The 23503-nt window shown below is 49.2% G+C and overlaps 1 protein-coding gene across 1 annotated transcript; it reads right to left on the bottom strand.

Moving 5' to 3' along the window:
* Positions 1 to 17626: 17626 nt before the first annotated feature.
* Positions 17627 to 19117, bottom strand: LOC123051088 (protein CURVATURE THYLAKOID 1B, chloroplastic). Its single transcript, XM_044473857.1, has 6 exons — positions 18713 to 19117; positions 18532 to 18638; positions 18368 to 18454; positions 18205 to 18267; positions 17965 to 18002; positions 17627 to 17862 (listed from the first exon to the last, which is right to left on the bottom strand). Exons 1-6 carry the CDS (start codon positions 18867 to 18869, stop codon positions 17808 to 17810), a joined length of 507 nt encoding a protein of 168 aa, XP_044329792.1. The 5' UTR covers positions 18870 to 19117; the 3' UTR covers positions 17627 to 17807.
* Between the last annotated feature and the right edge of the window lie 4386 nt (positions 19118 to 23503).

Raw genomic sequence — 23503 nt, 5'->3', positions numbered from 1 at the left:
GAAGGACTCGACCACGAAGACTCACTCGACCACCAGGAGGTCAAGAGGCACTCTGCACTGCAACGGCCTGTAATTAAGTAGACTTTATGATAGTAAAGACACTTTATGTGGGGCGTTACCAGTAACGCCCCAGACTTAACTCGCCTTAAACCCTCTCCTACGTGGGCTGGCAGGGGTGCTGGCGCACTCTATATAAGCCACCCCCCTCCATAGGTAGAGGGGTTCGGCACCTTGTAACTCATATACACATAATCCACTCGACCGCCTCTAGGCTCCGAGACGTAGGGCTTTTACTTCTTCCGAGAAGGGCCTGAACTCATACATCCCTTGTGTTTACAACCTCTCCATAGCTAGGACCTTGCCTCTCCATACCTACTCCCCACTCTACTGTCAGGCTTAGAACCACGACAGTTGGCGCCCACCGTGGGGCAGGTGTTTTAGCGATTTTGTGGGGAAGTTGCGATTCTTCCGAGTACTTTCATCATGGTGGCTGCTGGAGTTTTGGTCGAGGGTCGAGAGATCCGTCTCGGCGCTCTCATCTTCATCGCCGACGACTCCGCCTGGCTCCAGGAGGCTCCACTCGACGTTGATGCGCTCCCCGTCCGCGGTGCAACGCATTTTCGCGCATGTGTCCGCGGCGTTCTGCTGCGGCAACCGTCGACCCCGTTTCGGTCGACATCCCCATCGGCCACCTTCCCGGTCTCCCGCCAGCGTAAGCGCTCGGGCCGGTCGAGGATTCAGCGGTGGGTGAGGCACGCGGTGGCTCGCCAGATGGCCGCCACCCAAGTTGCAGCAATCGAGCCCGACGAATCTCTCTACGGCATGTTCGATCTATCGACTGGCTCCGTAGAGACCGCATCCGAGTGCGATAGCAGTGATCCAGCGGCTGAAATCCTGATGCTCGACGGGCCCCGCAGTCCCCCTGGCTTCGCCCGTGATGGTGGAGCAGGCGACGGAGGCGACCCCGCACGAGATCACGAAGAGTACCAGCCCGAGCCACTCGACTCTCTGCAAAGAGAAGAACTTCGCCGCAGGAACGTGGATGTCCTGCGTACTCCCATCACAGGAGAAACCCCCGAGGCTCGCGCCTTGGAGGAGGCACGTTTGGCCAATTTGGCCGAACGCACTCGACAGGAGAATCTTCAGCGAGCACTCGACGAGCGTGCGCGGCAACGAGTTCCCGACACCAGTCGACGTCAACTCTTCCCGCTGACTCAGGTATATCGAACCCCAATCCAGAATTTAGCAGCTGCGACCCGTATAGCAGAGTCCATCCAGCCTTCTCAGTCGGAGGCTGGCAGAGGCTTGATGCAGATCAGGGATCTACTCCGGGCAGCAGGAGATCAGAATTCAGCCGTGTCGCAGTCGCGCAACAGAATTCACAGTCGATCCGTCGCTGCGAATACGGTTCAGTCGGCTCACAGCCCCAGATCGCCTCCGTAGCGTGAAGGGCGCGAGAATCGGCGAGACCAATATGGTGACCGACTCGACCGAGATGATAGGCGTCGAGTGCCCAATTCCCCTCCGAGGGGTGGGTCTTACGCTCCTCGGCAGCAAGATGACAGGCGTCAGTTCAGTACAGGGCGAAGGGTTCCAGTCGACCCCAGAGAACCAGGCTTCGACGCGCGATCCATTATCGTGCAAGGTTTGGTCGACCGGAACAGAGCCCATCGAGGCGGACTCGACAGAGATGCGCCCACAAGCAGTCGAGTGCATGTTTCTGGTCCTGAATGTTTCAGCAGAGCTATCAGAGCTGCAGTTATCCCTCCCAATTTCAGGTTGGCAACAGGAGTCAGCAAGTTCACTGGTGAGTCTAAGCCTGAAACTTGGCTTGAGGACTACCGAGTGGCAGTTCAGATTGGTGGTGGGAACGACGAGGTGGCCATGAAGCATTTGCCCCTCATGCTGGAAGGTTCTGCCAGGGCATGGTTGACTCAATTACCTCCTAGCAGCATTTACACTTGGGAAGATCTGTCCCGAGTGTTCATCAGAACGTTTGAAGGAACTTGCAAGCGACCGACTAGACTGACGGAGTTGCAAGTCTGCATGCAGAAGACCAATGAGACTCTCAGAGAGTATATTCAGAGATGGATCACTTTGCACCATACTGTGGAGAATGTGTCTGATCATCAGGCAGTCCGCGCCTTTAAAGATGGCGTCAAGAACAGAGAATTAAGTTTGAAATTTGGTCGAACCGGTGACATGACCTTGAGTCGGATGATGGAGATTGCTACCAAGTACGCCAACGGCGAAGAAGAAGACCGACTCCGAAGCGGCAAGCACAAGCCGAGCCAGTCGGAAAAGGGAAACACCAGTCGGAAACAGAAGCGGAAGGCTGAACCAGCAGCTCCTGGAGAGGCTCTGGCCGTGACTCAGGGAAAGTTTAAAGGGAAACCAAAAGGATCCTGGAACCCTAAGAAGGTGAAGGATAAAGAAGGGAACGATGTGATGGATATGCCGTGTCACATCCACACGAAGAAAGACGAAGAGGGGAATATCATCTACCCGAAGCATACCACTCGCCAATGTCGACTCCTGATCCAGCAGTTTCAGGGAAAACAGTCTAAGGACAAGGAGAAGGAGTTGGACAAGGCCGAAGACAAGGAGGACAGTGAGGAAGGATATCCACATATCAACTCCACTCTGATGATCTTTGCAGATGTGGAAAGCAAGAGTCGATTGAAAGTCATTAACCGAGAAGTGAACATGGTTGCCCCAGCAAAAGCGAACTATCTGAAATGGTCCCAAACACCCATCACCTTCGACCAATCTGATCACCCGACTCATATTGCCACCCCTGGGAGGCAAGCTTTGGTGGTCGATCCAGTTGTTGAAGGCACTCGACTGACAAAAGTGCTGATGGACGGTGGAAGCGGGCTGAATTTGTTGTATGCAGACACACTGAAAGGAATGGGCATTCCGATGTCCCGGCTGAGCACCAGTAACATGAGTTTTCATGGAGTTATACCAGGAAAGAAAGCCGAGTCACTCGGCCAAATAGCTCTGGACGTAGTGTTTGGTGATTCGAAACATTTTCGCAAAGAAAAGTTGACGTTTGAGGTCGTGGATTTTCAGAGTGCATATCATGCCATTTTGGGGAGACCAGCTTACGCACGGTTCATGGCTCGACCATGTTACGTGTACCTCAAATTGAAGATGCCCGACCCCAAAGGAGTGATCACTGTCACCGGTGATCGGAAAAAGGCAGAAGAGTGCTTTCAGAAGGGCTCAAAGATTGCCGATTCCCAGGTGACAGCGGTCGAATTCGAAGAATACAAGCAAAATGCAGATCCGAGTGATTTGCTGCGATCCAAGAAACCCGCCACAGAGTCTGCATTTCAGTCGTCCGGTGAGACGAAGCATGTTCACATTCACCCGACCGACCCCGATGCAGCTCCGACCCACATCTCCACAACACTCGACCCGAAATAGGAAGAAGCGCTCATCCAGTTCCTCCGTGAGAACTGGGACATTTTTGCATGGAAGCCCGCTGACATGCCTGGTGTTCCCAGGGGACTGGCTGAGCATCACCTAAGAGTCGACTCATCTGCAAAACCAGTCAAAGAGCATCTTCGGCAGTCCGCCGTCCAGAAGAGAAAAGCCATTGGTGAGGAAGTGGCTCGACTGTTGGCGGCAGGATTTATCTGAGAGATATACCACTCCGAGTGGCTCGCTAATGTCGTCATGGTTCCTAAGAAGGACAAATCACTCCGAATGTGCATTGATTTCAAGCACATCAACCGGGCCTGCCCGAAAGATCATTTTCCCCTCCCTCGCATAGATCAAATTGTTGACTCGACCGCAGGATGCGAGAGATTGTCTTTTCTAGACGCCTACTCCGGGTACCACCAGATCCGTCTGTACGGACCCGACGAGGTAAAAACAGCTTTCATCACTCCATTCGGGTGCTTCTGCTATATCACCATGCCATTCGGCCTCAAGAATGCCGGAGCCACATTTATGCGAATGATTCAGAAGTGTCTACTCACTCAAATCAGTCGGAATGTGGAAGCATATATGGATGATATCGTCGTCAAGTCACGAAAAGGTTCCGACCTGCTCGTTGACCTCGCCGAAACATTTGCCAAACTCAGAAGGTATGATATCAAGCTTAATCCATCAAAGTGCACATTCAGAGTTCCTGGTGGCAAGTTACTCGGTTTTCTCGTTTCCGAGCGAGGAATCAACGCTAATCCAGAGAAGATCGGCACTATTCTCCGAATGAAACGCCCTGTGCGAGTGCACGATGTCCAGAAGCTTACTGGATGCTTGGCCGCATTAAGTCGATTCATCTCACGACTCGGTGAAAAGGCATTGCCTCTTTACCGACTGATGAAGAAGGCAGACAAGTTCGAGTGGACTCCAGAAGCTGATGCAGCGTTTGCCGAGCTAAAAGCTCTGCTCTCCACCCAGCCGGTGCTTGCTGCTCCAATCAGCAAAGAGCCTCTGTTGCTCTATATCGCAGCCACAGGACAAGTCGTCAGTACTGTGCTTACGGTCGAGGGGGAAGAAGAAGGAAAAGCTCTCAAAGTTCAGCGCCCAGTGTATTATTTGTCTGAAGTCTTGACTCCATCGAAGCAGAGATATCCTCATTATCAGAAGCTTGTGTATGGAATATACATGACCACAAAGAAGGTTGCTCATTATTTCTCTGATCATTCCGTCATAGTCGTCAGCAACGCTCCACTATCAGAAATTTTGCACAACAGAGATGCAACTGGTCGAGTGGCTAAATGGGCGATTGAACTTCTTCCCCTTGATATCAAGTTTGAGGCAAAGAAAGCCATTAAGTCCCAGGCAATAGCAGATTTCCTCGCCGAGTGGATTGAACAGCAGCAGCCGACTGAAGTTCACTCGGAGCATTGGACCATGTTCTTTGATGGCTCTAAGATGTTGAATGGTTCCGGTGCTGGGGTCGTCCTAGTTTCCCCCAGAGGAGATAAGCTCAGATATGTGCTCCAGATTCACTTTGATTCCTCCAACAATGAGGCAGAATATGAGGCCCTTTTATATGGGTTGCGCATGGCCATTTCACTCGGCGTCCGTCGCCTGATGGTCTATGACGACTCGGATTTAGTGGTCAACCAAGTGATGAAGGAGTGGGACGTGAGAAGCCCAGCCATGACTGGATACTGCAGTGCAGTGAGGAAGCTAGAAAAGAAGTTCGAAGGGTTGGAGCTCCATCATATACCCCGACTGAAAAATCAAGCAGTTGATGATCTAGCAAAGATAGGTTCCAAGAGAGAAGCCATTCCGAGTGGTGTGTTCTTGGAGCATATACACACTCCGTCAGTCAAAGAAGATCCTTTCACCGAAGAAGCTCCACAGCCCAAGAGTGCCACGGATCCGACTGAGGTTGAAGTACCAGCAGTGGTCGACTTGGTCATGGAAATCTTGGTGGTCATTCCCGATTGGACAGTTCCATATATCGCGTATATCCTGAGAAAAGAGCTCCCGGAGGATGAGGAAGAGGCTCGACAGATCGTTCGTCGATCTAAAGCCTTTACCGTAATCAAAGGACAGTTATACAGAGAAAGTGCGACTGGAGTTGGTCAGAAGTGCATAACGCCGGAAGAAGGTCGACTCATCCTCAATGATATCCACTCGGGGACCTGTGGTCATCATGCGTCCTCTCGGACCATCATGGCCAAAGCATACCGAGCCGGATTTTACTGGCCAAAGGCGAATGAGATGGGAAAGGAGATAGTGGATAAGTGCGAGGGGTGTCAGTTTTACTCGAATATGTCACACAAGCCTGCTTCAGCCCTGAAGACCATTCCACTCGTCTGGCCTTTCGCAGTATGGGGGTTGGACATGGTCGGTCCTTTGAGAACAGGGCGAAGTGGCTTCACGCATGTACTGGTGGCAGTCGACAAGTTCACCAAGTGGATTGAGGCTAAACCAATCAAGAACCTTGACGCCGGTACTGCTGTTAGCTTCATCAGGGAACTAATATTCAGATATGGAGTCCCGCACAACATCATTACGGATAATGGGTCGAACTTTGACTCGGAGGAATTCAGAGATTTCTGTAACTCTCAAGGCACAAGGGTCGACTACGCTTCAGTCGCCCATCCGCAGTCGAATGGACAAGCAGAGCGAGCCAATGGCCTGATTCTCAAGGGATTGAAACCCCGACTGATGCGTGATCTCAAGCATGCAGCTGGAGCTTGGGTCGACGAACTTCCCTCAGTGCTTTGGGGACTGCGGACCACACCTAATCGGTCGACCGGAAGAACTCCATTCTTCTTGGTCTACGGAGCTGAAGCAGTCTTGCCGAGTGATCTTCTCCACAATGCTCCTCGAGTTGAAATCTACAACGAAGCAGAAGCTGAACAAGCGCGGCAGGACGCAGTCGACCTTTTAGAGGAAGAAAGGGAGATGGCTCTGATCCGGTCGACCAGCTACCAACAAGATTTGCGTCGTTTCCACGCCAGAAATGTGAGAGGTCGAGCCTTCCAGGAAGGAGATTTGGTTCTCCGAGTGGATCAGCACAAACCACACAAGCTTGCTCCTTCTTGGGAAGGTCCCTTCATCGTCACCAAGGTTCTCCACAACGGGGTGTACCGTCTTTACAACGTCGAGCATAATATCGACGAGCCCCGAGCTTGGAACGCGGAACTACTCCGCCCATTTTACACTTAAGGTTTATCACTCGGATGAGTTGCAATAAAGTACTTCTGTAGTTCATGGACCTCAAAATAATAGTGTCATAGTTCTTCCATAATTTTTGTCACTTTTTATTTTGCCCAATAAAATTCCCCCTCAGTGGGTGACTTAGCCGCGAATCCGTTCCGCCTAAGTTTGTAAAAAAATCCTACCGAGTGAAGAGCAAACCTCTCACTCGGGGGCTTAGCTGCAGCCCTGTGCTCACCTAAGTTATCGAAATCCTACCGAGTGGTAAGCCAGACTTCCACTCGGGGGCTTAGCTGCAGCCCTGTGCTCGCCTAAGTTATCGAAATCCTACCGAGTGAAGAGCAAACCTCCCACTCGGGGGCTTAGCTGCAGTCCAAGTACTCGCCTAAGTTGTAAAAATCCTACCGAGTGAAGAGCAAACCTCTCACTCGGGGGCTTAGCTGCAGTCCAAGTACTCGCCTAAGTTATAAAAATCCTACCGAGTGGTAAGCCAGACTTCCACTCGGAGGCTTAGCTGCAGTCCAAGTACTCGCCTAAGTTATAAAAATCCTACCGAGTGGTAAGCCAGACTTCCACTCGGAGGCTTAGCTGCAGTCCAAGTACTCGCCTAAGTTATAAAAATCCTACCGAGTGGTAAGCCAGACTTCCACTCGGAGGCTTAGCTGCAGTCCAAGTACTCGCCTAAGTTATAAAAATCCTACCGAGTGGTAAGCCAGACTTCCACTCGGAGGCTTAGCTGCAGTCCAAGTACTCGCCTAAGTTATAAAAATCCTACCGAGTGGTAAGCCAGACTTCCACTCGGAGGCTTAGCCGCAGTCCAAGTACTCGCCTAAGTTATAAAAATCCTACCGAGTGGTAAGCCAGACTTCCACTCGGAGGCTTAGCTGCAGTCCAAGTACTCGCCTAAGTTATAAAAATCCTGCCGAGTGGTAAGCCAGACTTCCACTCGGGGGCTTAGCTGCAGCCCAGCGCTCGCCTAAGTGGACTAAGGAATAAGTCGATTGCAGTAAAGGCGCCCTGCTTTGAACCTGCAAAAGACATTTCGAGCCAAAAACAATCATATTCAAGCACCAAATTCAAGTTTGAATCGATATCTAAAGGAACCGAAAGTGCTCAGGCGCTAAGCCCGTTAAGGTTTATCGATTACAATTCCACTCGGCATACCGAGGCAAATTTAAAGCGTCGAGCTTAGAAGAAGTTTTTTACCCCTCCTGCGGAGGGCTGGAAGGTGCAACAAACTCATCAAGATCAATTCCGTCTGCGATCCGAGTGGCAGCCGCAAGGAAAGTTTCCATAAAGGACTTGAAGTCGTGTTTATTGGTGTTGGCCACCCTGAGGGCCGCCAGCTTCTCTTCTCGCGCATCTTTGCAGTGGACTCGGGCCAGACACAGAGCAACATCTGCACCGCACCGAGCCGAGGACTTCTTCCACTCCTGCACTCGACCAGGGATCGTGTTCAAGCGAGCCATCAACGACTCAAGGTCATTCTGAAGTGTCTCCCCGGGCCAGAGCGTCGAGTCGATGCGAGATGTGGCGACCTTCAGCCTTGCAAGATAGTCCACGGCAGCTGCAACACGGGACTCCAGTCGGAAAACATTCATGGCAACTTCGTCGTTCACCGGAGAATTGACGGGGTCGAGGTTTGGTTCCAGCCGGCTAGTTTCTTCTTCAAAGTTTTGACAAAATTCTGCAAGGACGATCACCGAGTCAAGATGATGGTCGAATGGAAAAACCACGATTGGAAATGATTGCCGAGCATAGAGGTTTACCTTCAAGCATAAGAAACAGCTTCTTGGCAAGACCACTCAGGAAGGCCTCCAGATCATTTTTCTTCCCAGTCAACTTACCGACTTGGTCGGTCAGGGCAGTTTTATCAGTTTTCAGTCAACTGACTTCCTTGTTGGCAATTCCAAGAGCAGCTTTCAGATTGGTATTGTCTTGTTCAAGCTTGGTGACTGAAGCTAGCTTCTCGTCAGCGAGCTTGATCTTCTCAGCTAGTTCAAGGTCTTTTTTCTGTTGGGCCTCCCTTACCTTACCTGCAAGTTACAGCAAGATCAGATTTTGAAACAAACGAAGGGGAAAATCAGTCGTCAAGGTCTCACCAAACATACCTTCGGTCTCCTCCTTTGCCTTCGTCAGTTTCTCCTGAACCAGCTTCAAATTCAGCTTGAGCTGAACGTGCTTGTTTTCCAGCTCAGAGTAGCGAGCCACAAGATCACAGGAGTTCTGCGAAGAACCAATCGACTAAATGTCAAATATAATTCACTTCCGAGTGAAAAAGGAAAAATCACACGTTTCTAAGACTACAGCCGAATACAAGCATTCGACCGTAGTCTCGGGGACTACACCCAGTGGGTGCACTCAGTGTGCCCCCACTAATCCTATCTAAGATAGAGTCGACCAGTCGACCTCAAAAAAAAAGAAGAGAGAGAGAGAGATGTATTCTTTAAGACTGTAATCGACTGCAAGCAGTCGACCACAGTCTCGGGGACTACACCCAGTGGGTGCACTCAGCGTGCCCCCACCGGTTTGCGACATCCATTCGACATAGTCGAATGACGCAAAGAATGAAATTATAGAACCTAAAGCCGACTGCCAGCAGTCGACCTTAGCCTTGGAGACTACACCCAGTGGGTGCACTCAGCGTGCCCCCACTAATCCTATTGAAGACAGAGTCGACCAGTCGACCAATTTGCGAAATCCAGTCGACATAGTCGAATGACGCAAAGACTGAAATTATAAAGCCTAAGGCCGACTGCCAGCAGTCGACCTTGGCCTTGGGGACTACACCCAGCGGGTGCACTCAGCGTGCCCCCGCTAACACGGAGTCTGAATCGACACACCCAGTGGGTGACTACTATAAATTCTAGAAATAAAAGTTTTTGATAGCATATCCTAACAGAACAGGCGGTGGTCGACTGACCTGAACATTGCTTTGAAGGGCGGAACTGGCGTCGTAAGCTGCCTGGCTCGCATCCCGGATGGTCCTTAACTGCTCCATCATGATCCCTGCCTGGCGTATCGCCTCCTTCGCAGCGCCAGCTTGGTCCTCTGGGACATGGTGCGTCGTGAAGAGGGAGGGCTGCTGAGCACTCGTCAGTGGATCTGCGAAGGACACAGTGTGTCGAGTGGTGTTCTCTTCCTCCGCAATCAGAATCTCAGGCGCCGTCACATCCTGGGGCACCCTGCTGGCGGACGCTTTCCTACTCCTTCTGCGCTTCAGCGGTTCCTCATCCTCATCATCATCAGGGAGAGTGATAACAACATTGGGTGGAGCTACAGAGAAGAATCAGGATCAGAGATCATGAGTCAGTCGACTAAAAACGACGTTAAGAATATTGTACCTGGTTTTGAGGTTGCTGCGTCCTCCATCTCATGGTCATCAGCCCGGGCTGAGGTCTCAGAAGTAGCAGCACTGCAACTCCAAAGAATCAGTCGACTAACTTCAGCGTCAACCAGAGACAAAGTTCACACAAAATAAGAAGACTTAAGCAGCATGATTACCCTGGTATGGTGGGGGTGGACACCTTCATCTTCGGCAGGAGCTTGGTCGGCTTCGACGGAGCCGCCCGGGGCTGCTTCGGCGCCTTTTCAGTCGGCGCCGGAGAGGTGGTCCGAGGGCGCTTGGTCGACTGTGCAACGGTCGCAACCCCCTTGCCATGTTCAGTCGAAGGGTCGTGGACAAGCTTCGACCGCCTTTCTGAGCGCGGTGGTACGACCTCCTCCTCCTCTTCTTCCTCGTCTTCAGCGTCATCTTCATCACCGTCATCGTCGTCATTGTCATCATCATCCTCAGCAATGTCTGAGTCCCATTCCTCCTCCTCCTGGCTCTCGCCCCCACTTGCCTCACCCTCCTCAGTCGGAGCCTGTGCTCCATTGGGCATCGAATACAGCTCGGTGAGGGCCTGATAGACATCAAGACAAAGATCAATCGACCAATTGGCAGAATAAACAGAAATGAATATGACAAGAACACAGTGGAGAGCAGAGCAGGCATACCTTGTTTGGATCACTATTGTGGTCGAGTGGAGGAATCCTTCTGGCTCCGCGTGGGTTATCCTTGTTTCCGGTAACGGCGACCATCCATCTTTCCAGAGTGACATCGTCGACTGCTTCTGGATGGACTCGAGTCTCGTCTTCAGTCCCACAGTACAACCACATGCAGTGGCTCCGGAACTGAAGGGGCTGGATACGACGCCTAAGGAAAACCTCCAGGAGATCCATGCCCATCACTCCCTCCCGAACCAACTGTACCACGCGCTCCATCAACATCTTCACGTCAGCTTTCTCCTCCGGAATCAACTTCAGAGAGGAGGGCTTGTTCACTCGGTCCATGGTAAACTAAGGGAGTCCACTCGACTGCCCCGGCGTCGACTGATCCTGGCAGTAGAACCAGGTCGACTGCCAGCCTCTGACTGACTCGGGAAAAGTCATGGCTGGGAAGGTGCTCTTATTCCTCACCTGGATCCCCAGGCCCCCACACATTTGGACGACTCGGGTTCTTTCGTCGCCTGGGCTCGCCTTCTTCACGGTCTGAGAGCGACACGTGAATATATGCTTGAACAAGCCCCAGTGCGGTTGACAGCCCAGAAAACCCTCACACATGGACACGAACGCGGCAAGATAGGCGATAGAATTTGGGGTAAAGTGGTGGAGCTGCGCTCCAAAGAAGTTCAAGAAACCACGGAAGAAAATGCTCGGCGGCAAAGAAAATCCACGATCAACATGGGTGGCCAAGAGCACGCACTCACCCTCTTCTGGCTGGGGCTGCCACTCCTTCCCCGGAAGCCTCGCAGCTCCATGGGGGATCAGCCCTCGTTGGCCATGTCGAGGAGATCTTTCTCCGTGATGGTCGACTGGATCCAATCTCCTTGGACCCAGCCCTTCGGCAGGCGGGATCTAGACGAAGACCCGCCGCGGCTGGTGGATCTCTTCTTCGCCTTCTCCGTCGCCGACGCCTTCTTCGCACGTTCCAGCGCCGCCGTCTTCTCCTTGGCCATGGTTGCCGGCGAGACGCGCGGGGAGAGGTTGGGCGGAGGCGAGAGCGAGCGCGTCGGGCGGAGACGAAGGGAGCAGAGAAAGAGAATGCTGAGGCACTGTACAAAAAACCCTCGCCGGGCGCATTTATAAGGTCCCTTCCGAGTGGATGACAGGTGTGCCCGGTCGATCTAATCATATCCAGGAACAGTTATGCAGGCGGGATACGTGGCGAAGAAAGCGGCGCGGGGATCGAGGCGTCTATATCCCGTCCCATCCGAACGCCGCGGTCCGCTCCGTTTCGCGCGCTTCCCCAAATTTCGAATCCCGCGGAATCCGCGAACGGCAGACCGGTCTGTCAGACGCGGGATTTCCTGCGATCCGTCGCTCGGAAATCGTCAAAGCCCGAAATATCACTCGACGAAAGAAGAGAATGGATCGAGTCGACTGAAGACAAGTTGGTCACTATCAACGAAGAGATTCTTTGGTCCAGAACAGCGCACGACCAGTGTGCAAAAGTTAATCGGAAATAACATCAACTCCTTCCTCACTCGAAGCCTCAATCCATTCGGGGGCTAATGATGGGGTCATGTACCTAGGGTAGGGTCACAGACCTGATCTAAGTACCCTGCCCAAGGACACCCTTAGAAGAGGTCACTTTCCAGTCGACCAACTAGGGACTCACTCGACTGACTTGAAGGACTCGACCACGAAGACTCACTCGACCACCAGGAGGTCAAGAGGCACTCTGCACTACAACGGCCTGTAATTAAGTAGACTTTATGATAGTAAAGACACTTTATGTGGGGCGTTACCAGTAACTCCCCAGACTTAACTCGCCTTAAACCCTCTCCTACGTGGGCTGGCAGGGGTGCTGGCGCACTCTATATAAGCCACCCCCCTCCACAGGTAGAGGGGTTCGGCACCTTGTAACTCATATACACATAATCCACTCGACCGCCTCTGGGCTCCGAGACGTAGGGCTTTTACTTCTTCCGAGAAGGGCCTGAACTCATACATCCCTTGTGTTTACAACCTCTCCATAGCTAGGACCTTGCCTCTCCATACCTACTCCCCACTCTACTATCAGGCTTAGAACCACGACAGTCAGTGATAGGCTTGGGATGATCTTGAGGATGATCATTGGATGACTATGAGATCACACAATGATCATGATGTGTATATATTGATTGGCTAGATAGTCAAGAGTGAGATGGTTCATGTGACCTTAAACGAGGACTTACAATTACTTCTAGTTTACCATGTCATGATCATTATTTACTTCCACCTCCATATTAGTAGTTCATAACTTAAGACTGTAATGCTACGTTATTGTCTTGGCTTGATGCGTTTGATGGTTGTGAGCTTGCGAGTACATTCAAAGTACTCACCTGGCGTGTCATGCCAGATTTGCAGGTGAGGCCATGATTGATTGCTTGTCAAGGATCCCGAGTCTGCGAGCTAGGATGTGTCCCAGCCAGTGCCCCTTTGTAGTGGAGTCCATCACGATCGTCCCTGTTCTGTTACTAGAAGTTATTCTACTGCTACAAGTTGTTTTGTTGCTAGCATAGGACTACCTTAGCAGGCGTAGTGTTTCCGTGCCCCTGTAACCTTGAAATCAAACCCCTTGTACCCATATTGTAATAAAGAGTTGTTCTATTCTATGCCAAGTAGTGTTGTATTCCAGAAGACTTGATCTCTAGGATGGAATACAAGGTGTTCCAGTTTCTCTAAGCCGGGGTGCCACAAAAGGTATCCCCTTCAAAGCTAATATTCATGAGTTCACCGAAATTTAGAGTATTTCTGGATTGGTCCATGCATTGGTGGGTTCGAGCCACCCCGCCTACTTTCTCCTCGCTAGTTAGGATCTTATTAAAGTATAGGCGCAACCATGGTCTGTCATCCTGGTGTTATTGTTTAGCCTCCAAACCATTCTCCATGTTCCCTTCTTCCTCTCCAATTCTTACTCTCTATAGACTTCCTTCACAATCCAAACTCCACCATCCTATTCTATGACATCCACATCAACGTAACTCCTCCCAAATGACCGCAACAACTATCAATGCCACATCGCCAAAACATTGCCACACCCATGTGGCGCCCTTTCGGGTTCCACACAGTCATGTTAGCGAGCCCGTACCTCCACCTAGACATCTCCAACCATTTCCCACACAATTTTATCACTGACAAGAACATGAACATCAGGATAGTCCTACCTTTCGAGATCTAGAAGGCTGCAAATAGTTGGGACATTCCTGAGTCCCTAACACTTTCGAGCTATTAATTTCATTGCTGCCCCGCAGAGCATTCCTACATCCTCACTTTTGTTTGTGTTGTTCTCAGCGTCCTCTTCATTCGCCACTATCTCCTTGAACCTATCCTTCTTCATGAAATTTTGATCATCAATCTCCATCTCATTGCATCTCCTCTTACTACTGATGGAAATATACCCTAGAGGCAATAATAAAATGGTTATTATTATATTTCCTTAATCATGATAAAGGTTTATTATTCATGCTAGAATTGCATTGATCGGAAACTTAAATACATGTGTGAATACATAAACAAATACAGTGTCCATAGTAAGCCTCTACTAGACTAGCTCGTTGATCAAAGATGGTTAAGGTTTCCTAACCATGGACATGTGTTGTCATTTGATAATGGGATCACATCATTAGGAGAATGATGTGATGGAGAAGACCCATCCGTTAGCTTAGCATATTGATCGTTCAGTTTATTGCTATTTCTTTCTTCATGTCAAATACATATTCCTTCGACTATGAGATTATGCAACTCCCAGATACCGGAGGAATGCCTTGTGTGCTATCAAACATCACAACGTAACTGGGTGATCATAAAGATGCTCTATAGGTATCTCCAAAGGTGTTTGTTGAGTTGGCATAGATCGAGATTAAGATTTGTCACTCCGAGTATCGAAGAGGTATCTCTAGGCCCTCTCGGTAATACACATCATAAGAAGCCTTGCAAGCAAAGTGACTAATGAGTTAGTTACAGGATGATGTATTACGGAACGAGTAAAGAGACTTGCCGGTAATGAGATTGAACTAGGTATGAAGATACCGACGATCGAATCTCGGGCAAGTAACATACCGATGGACAAAGGGAATTACGTATGTTGTCATAACGGTTCGACCGATAAAGATCTTCGTAGAATATGTAGGAACCAATATGGGCATCCAGGTTCCGCTATTGGTTATTGACCAGAGAAGTGTCTTGGTCATGTCTACATAGTTCTCGAACCCATAGGGTCCACACACTTAACGTTCATTGACAATATAGTGTTATATGAGTTATATGATTTGGTTACCGAATGTTGTTCAGAGTCCCGGATGATACCACAGACATGATGACGAGTCTCGAAATGGTCGAGATGTATAGATTGATATATAGTACGCTAGTATTTGGACATCGGAAGTGTTTTAGGACACACCGGGAAGAAACTGGGTCACCTGAAGGGGTTCCGGGCACCCCCCCCCCCTCCCGAAAGTTATGGGCCTTATGGGCCAATGGAGGGGACAGACCAGCCCACAAGGGGGCTGGTGCACCCCTCCCATGGCTGGACGGCCCTAAGGGGAAGGAAAGGGGAGGGGTGGCCCCTCCCGCCTTTCCCTCCTCAGGAGAGAAAGGAAAGGGGGAGGGGCACTTCCTCCTTCCTTCCACCCACGTTCCAAATAAGGAAAGGGGGGCTTGGGAGAGACCCCAAGTAGGATTCCCCCTACTTGGGTACCCCCTTGGCTGCTCCTCCCTCCCTCCCACCTATATATATGTGGGAGGGGGCGCCTAGCAGATAACAGAACATTGTCTTACCCGTGTGCGATGCCCCCCTCCATCGTTTACACCCCCAGTCATATTTTCGTAGTGCTTAGGCGAAGCCCTACGGAGATAGCTTCACCATCACCATCACCACGTCGTCGTGCTGCCGGAACTCATCCACTACCTCGCCGTCTTGCTGGATCAAGAAGGCAGAGGACGTCACCGAGCTGAACGTGTGGTGAACGCGGAGATGCCGTACGTTTGGTACTTGATCGGTTGGATCACGAAAAAGTTCGACTACGTCAACCGCGTTGTCAAATGCTTCCGCTTACGATCTACGAGGGTACGTAGACACACTCTCCCCCTCTCGTTGCTATGCATCTCCATGGATAGATCTTGCGTGTGCGTAGATTTTTTTCCATGCAATGTTTCCCAACAACTACCTGCAACATTTGACATGTCCTGTTTTCAGCCTTCTCCTCTCTATTAACTCTCTTGAATTTCTTTCCTTTGTTCTGCCAATCACCCTTCTTTCTTCAACTCAGGATCATTCACTCTAGGTTTTTCATTTGTTGTACTACATTCGCTACCACCTTGTCAGCCCCTATCTATTTATTCTGCATATCATTTGCACCCTTGTCCAAACCTACTAAGCCCATCGTGTTCTAATTCTTTTGCTCCTCTCACTTCCCAGTCACTATACACTCAGTCCTCTCCTGCCAGAACATTAAATATTTTGTTGTCCCATTCTTCTCACTCTTGTGCTCCCTTTGTTTGGTTTCATTTGGCTAGTAATCTTCTTATCTCCCCCACTGTTGCTGCTACAACTGTTCATAGTATTAGACTATTAGTATCATATTAATGCCATGACGACGCATCACACTGCCAGATCTCCCTCCTCTGCTACCCATGCTGCTGCCCTACGAACACTACGACCATAGGCTCCTCCCCACCCCTACCAACAGCGAAGCTATCCCTATGGTTGCTACCCCTACCATCACTCATCAACTTGTCGATCTTCATCACTCCCCCCTAAGCCTAATACATGGCTTTTTTTTTTCTATTTCTCTTTTGCTTCATTGGGCTTGATTGTGCTGTGGCCCCAGCAGTGGTATGTCGAGTGTTGTTGAACTTGGACTCTATGGATCGTTGCTTTATTTATAAAGCGGGGAGAAAACCTATTTCAAGAGAGAGAGCCTAATACATGGCCCATACTGAGGTGTTTCTCCCTTCTTTGGTTTCAGGATGCATCCACAAGCGTAGCAGAAATCCAGTAATGTTCCTACTCGAAATGACACCACAAAAGTTTCTTTTTCTTGCTTTCATCCTCTACAGTTGCCTGCTTGCCCATGTCCTTGTTCTTCTCCCTAGCCAATATGAATCTCCTCACCAACGATTCATTAATATCTAATTTACCTCCATCCTCATATACTTTATCTATCAATGTACCATATGGTCAAACATCCACAGCCACCAACTCATCGAAATTTTGCGCAATGAGCTCACCCGTGGTCATGTTCATGGATCCGAGAGGCAGACCCAAGACCCTAATCCACATCGGAATTATATTGAAGTCATACTCCTCAATTGTCTTATCCGCGTCAAATTTCTCCATTACCAAAAGCTCCTTATCAAACCCCCATGGCCCTTCTTCCAGTGCGCTCCTTCACCCCAACTCCTGCCGAAAAGTGTATAAAAAGATATTATCTACAAGCTCCTTTCATCTCTACCCCTTGATCGACACCATATAGTGTTTGCCCTACCACCGAAGCATGCGCTGGCCGATCCGAGAAAAGTATGCCCGCTGCCTGGGCATCGGGATCCCCAACATCATCTCCTTCCCCGTGTATGTTGTCCCTACCTTCACTCCCCTCCTCTCCCTAGCTGATAACATGAGCCCCTTCATCATGCCTTTGACATCCTCGATGCATCCCCTGCTCTGTTACCCCTCACAAAAACCCTAGGGAAGAGTAGTTGTTGTATGATCGTGTGCCCTAGCTAGTGTACACGAAAGACGTTTGTGGATTGGATTTGAACGGGTGAAAGAGAGGTGCGTGGCGTGATCAACAGGAACGCCTCACATCGTAGACATAGATCAGGGAGCAGGGTGCGCTGGCGGCAATAGAACCCTATGTCCGACCGACAATCATCTTTCGGAACGGACCGTGCTATTAATTTTATATGCAACCAATTAATGGCAAGGGCAAAATTACCTTTGAAAATTCTGGGAGATGGTGGCTAAACACATCAAAAGTTTTTTGCGTCAATATGTCCAACTTATTTAGATATACAATTGAGTAAGGATTATATTAGATGCTATGCTCAAATATATAGTACAGATATACAGTAATTGCACGTCTCCGTTTTGAGTACTTTGTGCTTCTCTCAACTGGGATGCACCTTTTCAAGTGCTTCATCGTCTAGCCGCTGATTATATCCTCGTAAATGTTCCTGACCTTAGCGAAGAACGCTTTCCTGCAAAATCCATTGAAATTGTTTGAACGACTAGAGCCCTCCTTATCTAAGAATCTTATAGTAGCATTTTGCAGGTTCGGTACAAAGGCTGTGTTTCAATACCTGTCGGGCTTGAATAGCAGGTTCTTGTACGCAAACCACTGCATGTATTAGAAATTCAGAAGAACGGATCAAAATGGGAAACTCTTAGAAAATTGACAGCGATGGAAGAATGGCAGACTTGTACAGCATGATCAAATTAATGACCAGATTGACCAGTAAATTCAATCTTAGGCACGTTGCAGTTTGCGAATAGCAAAAGTTATCACGGTAAGGTTCTGTTGAGCTGTGGATCTTTCTTACCCCGCTGTAACCAATGCCAACGACCTCCATGAGACCTGGAACCACGGGGAGCCTGTCGATTGCCTGCAAGGTTAACACCAAAATCACCTTCAGCTACCCCATCAACTCGGTGATTTTTTAAACAACTTGTTCGACAGACAGTTGAGGTAAGCGTCTTCAGTACCGATACTACTCCGCCGGCGCTCCACATGCCGAGCGTGGCGGCGACGGCGAGCGTGGTCACCGCGTACTTGTCCTCCACTCTGTCCCACTGTGCGGCGCAACCGCGCAACTAGGTGTCAGTCACTCGCTCCATAACTAATGAACTCCAACGTGCCACGTACGTACCTCTTGTTTCAAGCCGTTGAAGAACTCTGTAAGCTCGGCGTTGTCGGCCAGCGGCGCGGCCGGCTCACCGGCGGCCATTGACACCACGTTCCTCGCGAGCCTTTTACCTGGAAAACAACTCTTCTTAGATCCACGCCCCATGCCGCTGCACGCACGCGCAAGTTCTCAAAGCCACACTCACAGAAGGAGGCGACGCGGGGCTGGCCGTGGGACGCGAGGCCGGGCAGCGGCGGCAGCGCGGGGAGCCCGAGCCCGACGGAGCGCGCGGCCTTCCCGAGGTCGCTCGCGATCGGCGAGGGGACGGCGCCCGTGGCTGGGGAGGCGACGGTCGGGGCCATGGAGATCGATGCCTTCGGTCAGTGTACGCCTCACCACCACCACCACTTGCGCGTTAAGCGCGTTGGGCGGATGCTAATAACGACCGCGAGGTCGTCGGGACGGCGTCCTGCGGGAGGTTAGGGACGGCCGGGTTCAGGCGCGCAAAGATAAAGTGGGGATGCGTGAGATGGGCGCCACACGATTGCGCGCGGAAGAACGATAAGATGGGGTTTGGGGTGGGCTCTGTATGGCCTGGATGTTTCCGTCTGCGGTATCGGGAGTTTCTGGTGTTTATCGTCCGAAGACGCCCGATGGGGGGCTCACGCCCTGACGACTGATTTTTTCTTCTTCTTAAGCTGGTTTGTCGGATGGCTTTCAGAGGGAGCTCCTAGTTGGCGCTTCAGGCGCCAGCTAAGGGAGCTGGCGCTCACAGCCGCCGAATCGTGGGCCGGCCCATGTGGCGACCACGGCTAAACTCGCCTCGCCTGGTCGCTCGCTGGATCGAGAGCCTCGAGGGCTGTTCGTACGATCGCGGTTGACCAGTTGACTGATTGGTTAACCGTTGACTATAAAAAAAAGATGAAAACAAAAACCGAGAAAAATCATAAAAAAAGAAAAAAAATCGAGATTTCAAAAAAGTTCACAGATTTGGAAACCTTCATTCATTTTTTCAGATCATCAAATTTGAAAAAAGTTCACAGAAATTGAAAAAAGTTCATCAAATTGGGAAAGAGTTCATCGATTTTGAAATAAGTTCACCGAATTTTAAAAAAGCTCATCCATTTTTAAAAAAAGTACATCGGTTTTGAAAAACAGTCCATCAATTTTGAAAAAGAGTTCATCCATTTTGAAAAAAAGTTCACGGATTGTGAAAAGATTTCATCGGTTTTGAAAAAGAGTTCATCAATTTTGAAATAAGTTCACCGAATTTTAAAAAACATTCATCAATTTTGAAAAACAATTCATCGATTTTGAAAAACAGTTCATCGATTTTGAAAAAAGAGTTCATAAATTTAGAAAAAATGTTCATCAATTTAGAAAAAAAGTTCATCGATTTTAAAAAAGAGTTCATCGATTTTGAAAAAGAGTTCATCGATTGTGAAAGAAAGTTCACCGATTTTTAAAAAAATAGTTCTATCAAATTAGCAAAATAAATATAAAACCGTTCCGAAAAGAAGAAAAAATAAAAATAAAAAAACATAACAAAACCGTTTCGAATAAAAGGGAAAAAGAATAGGAAAAAGGAATCGTTGTAAGAAGAAAAGGTGAAGAAGCAGTAGTTTGGGCAACTAATACGAGTTAGTGCGGTGGTTAGTGCAGGAGGCTAACGACCGTCAGGTCGCGGTATCGATTCCCTTCCAAAGCGCGCATTTTTTGTCCTCATGACAGGAAGGAAAGATGGGCCAGGCCCAGTTACCGCGGCTGCAGGCGCCGGTTTGCGGAAACAACTATAACCGGCGCCTGCCGCGCTAAATAGGAAATGCCGCTTTCAGATGACATATCTATGAAACTTTGGGCCTGTTCGGAGTCCCTTCGCTCCATACGACTTCACTCCAGGAGCAGCCGGAGGTGCAGTTTAGCAAGGAAATTGATACTCCATGGATTCTGTGATTTTTGGAGCGGATGGGTTTCCGAACAGCCCCTTTATTGTTGGATTGTTATAGAAGTTTTTTTTAAAACTCCACCATATATTAATTAATTTAAACAGTTTTGCTAAAGCACATCTGAAAGTGCGTTATATCGACTAGAGGGGGGGTGAATAGGCGATTTTTATGGAAGTCTTCAAAACGTGGAAGTTTCGAAGACAAACGATAGAAATAAACCTATTATCATGCAGCGGAAGGTAGACTACACTAGGCAAACCATAGTCAAGTATTCAATGAAGTGAAAGCACAATGACTAATAGCAGCTAGGTAGTAAGGATCAGGTAGGAAGATATTATGAAGCCGATCAGAACAAACAGTCACTCAGTGAAGACAGAAGATAGTGCAATCATACAATGACTTCACAAGGACCAACAGTAAGTAAAGGGAAGGGAAGGATGAAACCAATGACTCGTTGAAGACAATGATTTGTTGGACCAGTTCCAGTTGCTGTGACAACTGTATGTCTGGTTAGGGTGGCTAGGTATTTAAACCTGAGGACACACAGTCCCGGACTCCCAGTCCTGAACACGCAGCCCAGGACACCCAGTCCTCACCGTATTCCCCTTGAGCTAAGGTCACACAGACCTCGCCCAATCACTCTGGTAAGTCTTCAAGGTAGACTCCCAAACCTTCACAGACTTCGTTCACCGGCGATCCACATTGTCTCTTGGATGCTCAGAACGCGACGCCTAACCGGCTGGAGGATTCACAATCCTTAAGTGTAATAAGTCTTCAGATCACACAGACAAGAAGACTTAAGTGATGCCTAACACTCTTTGGCTCTAGGTGGTTAGGGATTTATCCTCGCAAGGAATTCTCTCTCAAAGGCTTCGAGGTGGGTTGCTCTCAAATGACAAAAGTCGTACTCTAACTCTGAGCAGCCAACCGTTTATGGTTGTAGGGGGTGGGCTATTTATAGCCACTAGGCAACCTGACCTGATTTGTCCAAAATGACCCTGGGTCACTAAGGAACTGACATGTGTTCCAATGGTCAGATTTCAAACACACACGGCAACTCTACTTGGGCTACAAGCAAAGCTGACTTGTCCGACTCTGGACAAGATTCACTCTCATTGTCTTCACTCGAAGACATAGGTTTTGGTTAAGCATCACTTCAGTCATTCTGACTGGTTCTCTTGGACCCCACTTAACAGTACGGTGGTTCCTATGACTCAATAACGAAGAAAAAGGAACTACGAAAGATCTGAGTCTTCGAGCTCCATAGGCTTCATGCGATGTCTTCTCCTATCATAGTCTTCATTGAGAATATCTTCATATACCACCTTTGATATCAATGTCTTCATACATTTTTAGGGGTCATCTCTGGTAGGAAAACCGAATCAATGAGGGACTTCTACCTGTGTTATCCTGCAATTCTCACAAACACATTAGTCCCTCAACTAGGTTTGTCGTCAATGCTCCAAAACCAACTAGGGGTGGCACTAGATGCACTTACAATCTCCCCCTTTTTGGTGATTGATGACAAACTAGTTGAAGTTTTCAATGGGGAATATAATATGTGAAATTGTAAAGGATAAGGAATTGTCTTCATTAGTTGTAAGGGCTCCCCCTGAAGATGTGCATATAAGTAATTTGCTTTTGGAATGCAAATGCACATGGCAGGTTGTACTCGTGGAGATCCTCTTCAACTTATGATGACAATTCATTATGCATGAGAAGGTATGTGAAGATAATGACAAGCATAATGGAAAATGGACGTCTGCAAAATGATCTAAGTGCGGAATTTATCGTCGCACATGCGGAATTTATCGTCGCATCACAAAGTAGCAAATAAGTAGCAGACGACCATCGAGTTTTGGTGTTACAACTCAAAGAACCAACTGTATCAAAACGAGAGTTGTAAACACGAGGCAAAATATAAAGCAACCGCCCATGTGGACCCGCTTGAAGACTATCAAACTCATATGCTTCTCCCCCTTTTGTCAGTAAGGACCAAAAAGGTTTGAAGACATAGAGCATCTACTCGTTCCCATGAAGAGTAGGTGAAGCAGCAGGGTCGTCGGTGGTGTTCGGCGGTGCAGAAGAACTTGGAGCAGTGTCGAAGCGTGCTGAAGGAGGTGGCGGTGAAGTAGCATCGTCTTCATCCTCGATCACTCTGGCATTCACAGTTGCAGCAGAGGAAGAGAACTCAGAGTCTTCAAGAGATGGAGTTTGTCGCAGCACTACCCTTCGAGGAGGTGTGGAGTCAAACTTGAAGCGTTCAGAGAAGCCATCCTCTTGAAGATCATCTTCAGAGCACATAAGCGTCAGCCCTTTCCATGTGCGTCGAGAGGTTTCATGGGCAACAAAGGCATTCTTGGTGGCAAGATTGCGAATGCGGTTGACATCCACCAAGAGGCTTTGCATTTGGCGCTTTGGCCAGTCATGATGCCTATCCTGTTTCTGATGAAGAGCCACAAGAAGCTCTCGGTCGTTGAGAACACGAGACCGCTTCTTGGGTCGTTGCCCAATAGTGCTTTCGGTGGCTTCAGTAAGGGCACGATGAGGTGCACGTGTAGTTCCAGCCAGAGGATAAACACGGGTGACTGCTTCAACTCCTTCAATGTTCTGAGAGAAACTTTGATGCTCTGCATTCTGAAGACTAAGAGGCTCCTTGGCAGGCTCAGGATAAATGGCTTCAACGGACATATCCACATCAGGCAGAAAGATCCGATGATTGCGAGCAGATGGCTGATATGAGATAGCGGGGTGGAGTTTAATCAGCCGCATTATCCATGGAGCGTAGAACTTCAAGCCAAAAAGATCAGAGCCTGATGCAGCAAGTTGGCGGATGAAGAAGTCCTGTGCATTGAAGCATTTGCCATGAAGAATATAGAAGACCAAAGTCTTCATTGCACCTTCCAGCTTGGCATGTGGAGAATGTCCTTTGATGGGACAGAGAGTTCGCCTTATGATGTGATAAATAGTCCTTGGCAGATACTCAAGGTCTTCAACAAGGAACTCCTTAGGATATGCAGCATCTTGTGGCAATGGCTTCATCATACTGA

The sequence above is a fragment of the Triticum aestivum genome, chromosome 1A (assembly GCF_018294505.1).
Source record: "Triticum aestivum cultivar Chinese Spring chromosome 1A, IWGSC CS RefSeq v2.1, whole genome shotgun sequence".
Taxonomy (NCBI): Eukaryota; Viridiplantae; Streptophyta; class Magnoliopsida; order Poales; family Poaceae; genus Triticum; species Triticum aestivum.
This window is presented reverse-complemented; position numbering and strand designations above follow the sequence as displayed.

Coding starts and splice junctions, on each gene's coding strand:
- LOC123051088 (XM_044473857.1), bottom strand. CDS start 18,869: ATGGCCCCGACCGTCGCCTCCCCAGCCACGGGCGCCGTCCCCTCGCCG. Junction 18,639..18,712: donor GCCCCGCGTCGCCTCCTTCT/GTGAGTGTGGCT, acceptor GTTGTTTTCCAG/GTAAAAGGCTCGCGAGGAAC. Junction 17,863..17,964: donor CTGCTATTCAAGCCCGACAG/GTATTGAAACAC, acceptor TGGATTTTGCAG/GAAAGCGTTCTTCGCTAAGG.